The 10,918-nt window shown below is 35.0% G+C and overlaps 2 protein-coding genes across 2 annotated transcripts; both read left to right on the forward strand.

Moving 5' to 3' along the window:
- Positions 1-1,676: 1,676 nt before the first annotated feature.
- On the forward strand, positions 1,677-2,618 carry LOC102514929 (olfactory receptor 8K3-like). The gene has a single exon (XM_032488693.1). It carries the CDS (start codon positions 1,677-1,679, stop codon positions 2,616-2,618), a length of 942 nt encoding a protein of 313 aa, XP_032344584.1.
- Positions 2,619-9,067: 6,449 nt separating this feature from the next.
- LOC102520984 (olfactory receptor 8K3) lies at positions 9,068-10,009 on the forward strand. Its single transcript, XM_032488694.1, has one exon. The coding sequence runs from the start codon at positions 9,068-9,070 to the stop codon at positions 10,007-10,009; it is 942 nt and encodes a 313-aa protein (XP_032344585.1).
- Positions 10,010-10,918: the final 909 nt, after the last annotated feature.

A 10,918-nucleotide genomic window follows, 5' to 3' on the forward strand; every position in this document is an offset into this window, starting at 1 on the left:
AGAACAGGACTTCCCCCCTTCCCTTCAGATTAATTGTTCAAATATTTTCACAAATGCTAATGAGTATCTTTGAAATGTCAGTGCCATGTTGTTCATGTAATATTTATATTCTATATAAATATTTAATCATATGATTAAGAAAGGACAAAACCGTGGAACAAGAAAGGCTAAATAAAGAGCCAGGAATAAATAATAAAAATTATGGCAGAATCATGAAGCTGCAGGTGGTCAGGTTCTCGTCTGATGTCTTTCTAAATCTTTAGTCAGTTGGTAACTGTGGCTCTTTTTATTTTCATCTCAAAATATTCTAATAATTAATATCAAATTAAAGAATCTATAAATGTGATATTTTTCCTGAAATTCTGATGAGCAAAATGAGCAAAATCTTACATTGATATGAAAAATAACTTTTGGTGTTCAGAAAAATTTTAAGTATCCAGTTTTAAGGTGATGGTCCAATATACAGCATGTGTGGTTTCCAGTGGAATCTGAAGGAAACACATTCAATTTTCTCAAAAGATACAAAGCCTTAAAAATAATAGTCAGATAATCAACACAGATAGTAAAGTTTGAAAACGCAATTTGATGCTGTCCATAGATGTCTAAAAATGGTGACAGAAACTGTAACGTTTCTTATTTTACTGGAAAATCAGCATTTAATACAATTTTTCTTTAGCTTTTCATCATTGTACTTAAACAAGATTTATATTGCTTCTTATTTCTTTGATTTAAATATTTTTAAGAGTAGTTCAGTATTTCTGACATGGAGAGGTAAGCACATGGGGATAGGATATCAGACACTCACAAGGTTATAAGCCATGTTTTATGTGAGAAAAAGGTGGATTTTCTGTAAACATATACAGTATAGATACATAATTGAATGCTGTTAGTGCTGTATTTTTCTATTCCCTTTCTTATGGCTCACTAAGAGACACTGGACACATATTTTCCTTGTAACCGGTATCAATTCCCTTTTTCTTTTTCCTTCCTCCCTTCTTTCTTTCTCTTTCTCTTTCTTTTGAAACGCTGATAGTCAATTTTCTAAACCACTAATCATTTTACTCTACCCTGCCATCCTCCTTCTATTCTGGTATTTTTTTAATTAGCAGCTTATTAGGGATATTCATATACATTTTTTTTACCATTCAAAAAAATTACTGCCTATATCTGTATTTACATCTGTATTTATATCTATCTATATCTGTCTATGTAAGTGTTTGTAAATCTTGGCCTTATTGACATTTTGGTTTTGATAAAACTGTGTTGTAGTGTGTGGGGGTGTAGTCCTAACGTAGCGGAACAAACGGCAGCATCACTAGACTCCAACCATCAGATGCCAGTAGCTCCCCTCTTTCACTCACTCTGCTTGTGGCAATCAAACTGCCTCAAAAGATTTCCAGATGTTCTTTGGGCTACAAATCATCCCCGATTGAAAAACCACTGATCTATTTCTGTCTCCAGCCCCATCTCTATCATCACTGATTATCTATCTATCTATCATTGTAATACATGTTTACTGTGGCAGGCGGGTTTATTTTAAAATACCCCGAATTGGAAATTTGGACTTGTCATATTGGTTCTAGCTCAGCGTCCTAAAACACGACCAGCTGATACTACACAACAGCTGTTGACTGTGCTGATGTCTTTATGCAGGGTAGGCTTTCTGATAAACCTGGATGGAAACGCACAATGGAACCGCGCTGAGCGAGTTCATTCTCATGGGCATCACAGACCGCCCTGAGCTGCAGGCTCCGTTATTTGGGCTCTTCCTCATCATCTACGTGATCTCAGTGGTGGGCAACTTGGGCATGGTCATCCTCACTATGGTGGACACCAGGCTACAGACACCCATGTACTTCTTCCTCAAACATCTGTCTCTCACTGATCTGGGTTATTCAACAACCGTGGGACCCAAAATGTTAGCAAGTTTTGTTGTGGATCAAAATACAATCTCCTATTACTTTTGTGCCACACAAGGAGCTTTCTACATTATGTTCATCATTAGTGAATTTTTCATTCTGTCACTAATGTCCTATGACCGCTACGTGGCCATCTGTAACCCTCTGCTCTACACAGTCATCATGTCGCAAAGGGTGTGTCAGCTGCTGGTGGCAGTCCCCTATCTCTATAGCACATTTGTGTCTCTTCTAGTCACTGTAAAGATATTTAATTTATCCTTCTGTGGCTACAATGTCATCAGTCATTTCTACTGTGACTGTCTTTCCTTGTTATCTTTGCTCTGCTCAGATACCCAGGATATTGAATTGATTATTATGATTTTCTCAGTGTTTAATTTGATTTCATCCCTTCTGGTGGTTCTTGTCTCTTACCTGTGTATCCTTGTAACCATTCTCAGGATGAACTCCACTGGGGGTCGGCACAAGGCTTGGTCTACCTGTGGATCCCACCTGACAGTGGCGACAGTGTTCTATGGGACTTTATTCTTTATGTATTTGCAGCCCAAGTCCAGACATTCCTTTGATACTGACAAAGTGACTTCTATATTTTATACCCTCATTATCCCCATGTTGAATCCCTTGATCTATAGCTTGAGGAACAAAGATGTAAAATATGCTGCTAATAGGATATGGAGAAAAATATGCAATATCTTTTCTTAAATTCATTTTACTATGTGGTTCCTCTGAATTAGGCTATGAACATTATGAAGCATTGCTATGTGCTCCCTCAGAGGGAAAAGCAAGGATAAATGAGTTCAACATATATTTAGAGATTGACTTCTAAGCACCAGCCATACTTCTAAGTGCTCTAAATACATTAGTTAATGAACAATAAATATCTTTTCCTTTTTTGATGGAAGAGATGTATTATAAACATAATAATTAGGTAACTTACTGCTACAGTATAATGGGTTAGGGAGTCCCATTATATGGGTTAGACTATAGCCACAGGCAAAGAGTGTGGGTATGATCCGTGGGAGTGAAAAACATTAGCTGGTACAGACAGGGAATTAAAATGACTTATGTTATTCTCTAATAGTAGAATAGAAGTTCCAGTGCCTGCATATTAGTGTGTATGTATGTTTGCTTTCCTGTAAGCACATGCTTTCTGCTTAGCCTTCATTCGTTTCTATACGGTGGGTTAAAACATACTTGATGTTAGTTTCAAGGAGGCTCAGTGTATTGTGTTAATCTGAACTCATCTGAATCTGCTCAATGTCTCCTTCCCACAAGGGGATCTTTGTGTCCTGCTCTTTTCTCATCAGTATCATTACTTTCACATATGAACCTTAGATAGTTGATTAACTCAACATACTTGGCATTTCAGTGACCCAGACCAACACAACAGCTAAGTTTGTCTAAATCATTCCATTTGTTTATAAAAATGGATATACCAATTGAGCTCTGTTTCTTGTGGTTTGCCATAGAAGCTTCCTGGGTTTTTACTTTTTATTTTTCTTACCAACTGATCTTGATTCCTAACCACTTGCTTTTGTTTAAGGGATTGTTACCTTCTTTTTTAATCTTTCTGAAAAATAAGAATAATTCTTGTTTAAAAGTCATTTTCCAGTTGTTTTTGTCTTCTTGCTTATGAGGTCTGCTCTGGGATAAATTGGGGTGTTGCCTCGCTTTAATTTGGCTGCCTTTCCACGAATTTGATGTGACTGAGGGTCACTATGTTTTGATTAAGATTCATTTAATTTGATTGAGACTACATCAACTTGATGACCATACTTGGAAGAAGCAAAATGAGATGATTCCATGATTTGGATGATACTGTATTTCTAGTGAATGTGCAGTGTAATATGTAGTCATTTATAAAGTTGTCATGTCTTTTGGACCCTCATTAAATTCTCTTATTGTTTGTTCATTTGTATTACTTTTTAATATTCAATAGACTTATTTACATCATAGAGATACTGAACTGTTTTCTGAGTTCATCATTGTGGAATAAAATTATCAGTGAAGCCCATCAAATTTGAATAAAAATAATTCATAAGGATATACAGTCAATGAGGTAAATATTATTGGCATTTTTACAGTTTATTTTTTAATTATTAAGAAAAATTATATACCTAAGTATGAGCTATGCATACATAAACATTTTTTAAAAACGTGTTTCCTAGATTATGTATCTTGGACAAAAATACAGTACAATGTTAGTAATATATGGATTGAAAAAACAAACTGTGAATAAATGCAACCCAGTATCTCATGTCTAAAATAAATAATGGAGTATCTTTGATTATCCCTCAGGTTATAAAACAAAAAGAAAAAATGCATTAAGATTTACATATTTTGAAAAATATTTCATTCATTCAAAAATTGGTCTTTATTTCATTATCAAATAGATACATAATTTGTATCAGAAAATATATTTTCCATAGAATATTAAATGTAAAAATCAGGAACTGGTACATAACATAAAAAGTCGTTCAGTCTCATTATTCACTAAATAATTTTCATTTAAATTTTGATGAGATAAAACTATATTCAAGTAGAGTATCTAGTTGTTTCTGTGTGAAAGAACTTTCATTCATTACTGATAGAAAATAAAATGATATATAAATATTGTAAAACATCTGATTTAAGATTCACTGTCTTAAAAATTAAACATGACTCTAACACAGTATTTAGCTATTCCACTGCCCTGTATTTACCCACAAGATATGAAAGCACATTTCATTACAAATACATGTATGCAAATGTCCATATAATCTTTATTTGTGGCAGTCAGACACTGAAAACAATCCAGAAGTTCATCCACTTGAGAATAGATAAACAAATTGTGGGCTATCCAAGCAAGTGAATATCACAGAGCTATAAAAAGTAGTGAATTATTGGTACAATGAAAACATGGATGACTTTCAAAATTATTATGCAGAGGAAAGGATGCTGACTTAAAAGAGTAAATAATCCAAAATTAAATTACAAAAAAATCTAAAATGCATACATCTATCGTTGTATAAAGCAGATCAAACAGGAAATCCCAGAAAGTACAAAAAAAAAAAGGGGGGGGATGCATAAAAATCATCATCTTGGAAAAGAAGAAGTAAGATGGTCTGTAACTGCAAACAACGTGCTGTTGAATAGAAAAATCTCAAGGAATTCTCCCCACAAAGTGAGTTCAGCAAGATGTTAATTTATATATGTATATAAATAACATGCAGAAATCAAAATATATATGTATATACTCACTTGTATATACATGTACAACTTACAATCACACAAGTGTAATGAAATAGTAAGAAACTCAGAAAATGTGCAGGATATGTATGTGGAAAAGTAGGCTGATTAATAAATCAAAGAAGATCTGAATGAACTATAAGATATACTGAGTTCGTAGATTAGTAGAACATTTCTAGGTGGGAAAGAAAAATTGGAGTAGGAATTGCACAGAATGGAATAAATGAAATGCTGCAACATGCAATTAAGGAAAAAACATATCAAAAGAGAAGTTGTAACTAGTCAAAGATGGCAACACTCTATGAAGTGAGGAAAAATGAATAACAGATGCCTGCTTCAGAGGGAAGGAAAACAACAAAAACAACTGAAATCAAGGAAATAACAGGTCACATTTCCCTAATGCATCATTTTTACTCTATTTAAATTTTTCAAAGAATGTAATAGGACAGAATTTAACACTTCTCCACCATGTTACCCACTTGAGGAGACCTCTGTGGGTTCGGGCACTCTTGATCATCTGGTCCTAAACATCCAACCATTTACTCACGAGTCCTGTGTGGTACAAATGGAAAGTTAACTAAGAGTGAAAAATAGGAATTAAACAGATAATACATTTACTCACTGGTGAATACAAATTGTCCTTGACAATTATTGAACGACCTCCAGGCATTTTGCTGTGCTCTCCTGTGCTTTAGGGATAATCAACAAATTGCTTGGCATCTCCTCCGGGAGAGTCTCAAAAGGTGAACAAAATATATAAATTGTTCTCAATATGCCATGTTAAGAAACACATATGGGAGTCAAGACAGAGGCTTCATTAAAGGTAAAAATGATAGCATATTTCACGTGGTACCGTATGCTACCAATATCCGCACTGTCTCAGTGACATTTGCCAAGTTCCACTCTAATTCCACGGCAAAGCCAAAGCCAAATGTGCCCATTTCTGATTCAGTCCTGTTTTCTTTCTAACAGCCATAATGCTAGAGTAAGAATAGGAACTCTTTCTTTCTTCTAAATTGTTGAATACTGTCACATGGATTGAGAGGCTAAAAGCTCATATGCCTCTTTGAATCATTGTCGTATTGTTTGTAAAATATTTCTTTTAAGGGAGGTGATGGGGGAGGGTATAGCTCAGTGGTAGAGCGCATGTACAAGGTCCCGGGTTCGATCCCCAGCACCTCCATTAAAAAAGAGAGGTGCGAAATTTTTTAATTGCCAAAATTAAGAAACTGCAGGTATTCAGTCTCTCATTTTGATGTCCTTCCAAATACTCTTTTAGTGATGCTGGACTGTTTTTGTAATCCTTTCAAAGGTAATTTAACTTTAAATGATCATTTAAATAACCATAGAAAGAGAATTCTCATTTGATAACTTGATGAGGAAAAAAGAGGTTGCCACCTCACACTGAGGTGGGAAAGGCTTTACTGGGACACTAGGAGCCTTTTAAGCACCCAGTTTTATGTTAATGATGCAATATTCAGCATATGCTTCATTGTCTAGTGAGATCTGACAGAAACCAGATATAATTATCTCAAAGAGTATAGCTTCAAAAAAATAAAAACTGAATATTCAACAGAGATACTAAACTGTGAAAGAACAATTTGGTTCTTTCCATCGAACTCAAAAGCTGGTGTGGGAAAATGATTTTATCTTCCCTTACCTTATGGGAAAATTGGTACTTACTATGTGCTGTTTGCTTTTTTAGCCTTCCATGATGGTAAAGGGAAACAAAAAGAAAAGAAAACAAAACAAAACAAACAAACAAAAAAAAAAAACAAGCAAAAACCAAGATTTATCCCCCCCTTTATTGGGTTTACTATTTCTCTAATATTACAGTCTACTGATGCACATTTCCAGGTTTCTTAAAAAAAAAAAAGTGTGTGCTTCAAGGCAGTGTAGAATAGCAGAAGATCACTAATTTAGAAGCAACATTTTCAGTAATTTAGCGTAAATTGCATGTAATTACCTTTATATTTAATGTGGTGAAATTCTATATTTTTGTCTGCTTAGAGCCCACTCAGAGACTCTTGATTTGCAATTTCATTTAAAAAGAATAATTTCTATTCCTTAAAAAAAAAAAAAGAGAGAAAATAAAAAACAAACAATAACAACAACAAAAACCCAGGAGCTCTGATGCCCGGAAGTTTTAAACCAAAAATAATTATCTTACCTTAACATGTGATTCACCTCCTACTCTGCTATAATTTTTTATCTGTGGGTTTTTAAGGTATTTTAGATACATTTCATGTCATTATATACATGGTTATCTGACTTATGTGCTTTATCATAGTTTGAAAGAGTTCCTGTGGGCTTAATGTGCAGAAGGATTTCAAATCACATCTAGGAATCCATGTATGTCTCATCTTTGGCGCGTTTTATCTTGTGTCTATGGTATCGTGCATCATCATGATTTTAAACATTTTTTTCTTTAAAGTATTGTATCAAAAAAAAAAAGTATTGTATCCCATAATCCAAAGGGAATTTTTACAAAGCTTCACTATGTAAAACCACTACCAGTGACCTCTTTTCCTCCCAGTTGGCCCAGATTTCTTTGTAGTTCCCTAGTTTCTTGCATGACATAGTGCTTCTGATTTGTTACACACAAGGTAGTGTATTTCAATCTTAATGAAAATGCTGCAAGGGGAAAAATATTTTAAGCAAATTTATATCAAAAGAACTTGCATTAAAATGCTGGTAAAATGGATTAAAATTAGAAGATAAGTAATCCCAAAGAATAACAACTCAATTGTTCAAGTTTACTCGTGAATAGGGGGTAGGGACTGGGGTAAGTTGCATGTGTTACAGCCTTCCAATTCCTCACCTATCTAACACTATAGCTCCGCCAAAGGAGTCACATTCCAGAGAATAAATTTATATATAAAACCTTTTCCAGGAGAGTTACCATCACTATTAAAAAAGAAAAAAACAAAGAACTATATATTTGACATTTGAAAAATACTTCCAGGTAACAGAGACTCATTGAATCATGGAATCTTTATCCTTTCCAACAACCCTGCAAAATACTTTGCTTTGTATAGGAGAACAAACAGTTTTAGATAATTTACACTATTTGCCCAATTAACCCTTTGTCTATACCATACATAAGGTACGGCAGAAACTGTATTTACATACACTTATTTCCCAGTATGTTTCACCATATACACAAAAATAATCCCAACTGAGACCCATTATACTTTCCTTATTCATACACTTATCCGTATCTGCCAAGCACTAACTTTTCAGCCAGTACCACCTGAAGGTATAAAATCTTTCATAGGACTATGTTTTGAGTAGTGGGTTAAATGAACTTTTGGAATTTGTGGTTTGAAATTTTTATTATATAATTGTCATATGTATTATGTTCTATTATTGATGCATTTTATAAATGTCATTATGTGATTGTACCATATAAATAGTAAAAGGAAAATTTTAAAGAATGGTTAAATAACTGCCCATATATTTAATACCTGAAGCTTTAACATTGTTTTATTGTGCTTTCTTTTTTGTTTTGTTATCCATATTTATGTAACTCTGTCTGTCTGTCTCTCTATATCTGTCTATATGTGTATCATCAGGGTTTCTCAGCTTTGATACAATTGTGACCACTGGCTGAATATTGTTACAGTTTGGAAAGTAAATACAGTGAAATACTGAACAGCTTAACTGGCCTCAAACCATTAAATATTATCTGAGGAGTAAAATCACTACATTAGAGAACCACTGATCTATTTCCATATTTTTTTCTATCTCTAGATTTTAATGTCTGGCAGATGAGTCTATTTTCAAATATTCTAACCTGGAATGTTTAAATGAATCTTATTCACACTAGCTTTGCATACTAACACATCTCAGAGGAGATAATTCATAAAATCTATTGACTATGCTGATGTCTCTATTCAGAATACCTTCTCTAATAAGTCTGGATGGAAAACTACAATCAAACAGTGCTGAGCAAATTCATTCTCATGGGCATCACAGACCGCCCTGAGCTGCAGGCTCCGTTATTTGGGCTCTTCCTCGTCATCTACGTGATCTCAGTGGTGGGCAACTTGGGCATGGTCATCCTCACTATGGTGGACACCAGGCTGCAGACACCCATGTACTTCTTCCTCAGACACCTGGCTCTTACTGATCTGGGTTATTCAACTACCGTAGGACCCAAAATGTTGGTAAACTTTGTTGCAGATCAAAATAAAATCTCCTATTATTTCTGTGCCTCACAACTAGCTTTCTTTCTTGTGTTCATCATTAGTGAACTTTTCATTCTGTCGGCAATGTCCTATGACCGCTACGTGGCCATCTGTAACCCTCTGCTCTACACAGTCGTCATGTCTCAAAGGGTGTGTCGGGTGCTGGTGGCAGTCCCCTATCTCTATAGCACATTTGTGTCTCTTCTAGTCACTGTAAAGATATTTAATTTATCCTTCTGTGGCTACAATGTCATTAAGCATTTCTACTGTGACAGTCTTCCTTTGATATCTTTGCTCTGCTCAAACACTCATGAAATTGAACTGATTATTCTGATCTTAGCAGGTTTTAATTTGATTTTCTCCCTTCTGATAATTCTCGTGTCTTACCTGCTCATTCTTGAATCCGTTCTCAAGATGAACTCTGCTGAAAGTCGGCACAAGGCTTTTTCTACCTGTGGATCCCACCTGACAGTGGTCACAGTGTTCTACGGGACTTTGATTTTTATGTATGTGCAACCAGAGTCCAGTCATTCCTTTGACACTGATAAAGTGGCATCTATATTTTATGCCCTTGTCATCCCCATGTTAAATCCCTTGATCTATAGCTTGAGGAACAAAGATGTGAAATGTGCCCTACAAAGGACGTGGAAAAAACTATACAATGTTTTCTCTTAAAGTTTATGTACTGTAGGAATCCTGTGCATTAGGTTGCAGGCTTCAAACTTTGCTCCATGTGTCTCCAAAAGGAGTAACAAGCACAAATATGTTCAAAACCCATATAGAGATGGTCTTCTATGTGCCAGTCACACTTCTATGCATTGTACATACATTAGCACATAAAACTGCAAACACTGTCTGCCTTCCTTGATGAGGAAAGATGAATTATAAATATAATCAAGGAAATTTTATCATACCTCAGAATGCATGAGGACGTTACAGACTCTAAGAGCAGATAAGGAGATTGGGTATACCAGATGGGCGTGAGGATGAATAGTAGGTACAAAAGGGGAGTTCAGATGATTATTGTTATTTTCAACTATTAGAATAAACTTCCCCGTGTCTACACGTATATTTGGGCAGGTGCATGTGTTTTTGTGTAAGTACACCCTTCTGTTTTGGCTTCATACTCGTCTAAGGCATGTGTTAAACTTGAACTTATTGTGGTTTCAAAGAGGCTCATTGTAGTGTAATGATTTGAACACATCAATCATCTGAATTTGTTCAGATGCTCCCATACCACATGGGGGATCTTAGGATCCTGTTCTATTCTCATCAGTGCAGTTGTTTTCATATCTACGTCCTGCAAAGTCTATTAGCTCAACTTACTCAGGGATTCAGTAACTCACAAAAGTCAGCACATCTTCGTAATCTAAGTCAGTCTGTGTCTCTACAGAAGTGGAAATGCCAATTAAGACATGTTTTCTTGACTGTAATTAACAGTACTGTGCTGTGTACTGGAAAGTTGTTAAGAGAATCGGTCTTAAAAATTGTCACCACAAAAAAGAAATGGTAATCATGTGATCTGAGGTGTTAGCTAATGCTAAATTGTAATCATATTGCACTATATCAGTGTTATTATCTGTC

This window comes from Camelus ferus, chromosome 10, assembly GCF_009834535.1.
Source record: "Camelus ferus isolate YT-003-E chromosome 10, BCGSAC_Cfer_1.0, whole genome shotgun sequence".
Lineage (NCBI taxonomy): Eukaryota > Metazoa > Chordata > Mammalia > Artiodactyla > Camelidae > Camelus > Camelus ferus.

Excerpts from the sequence above, each read along its gene's own strand:
- LOC102514929 (XM_032488693.1), top strand. The coding sequence starts at position 1,677 with ATGGAAACGCACAATGGAACCGCGCTGAGCGAGTTCATTCTCATGGGC.
- LOC102520984 (XM_032488694.1), top strand. The coding sequence starts at position 9,068 with ATGGAAAACTACAATCAAACAGTGCTGAGCAAATTCATTCTCATGGGC.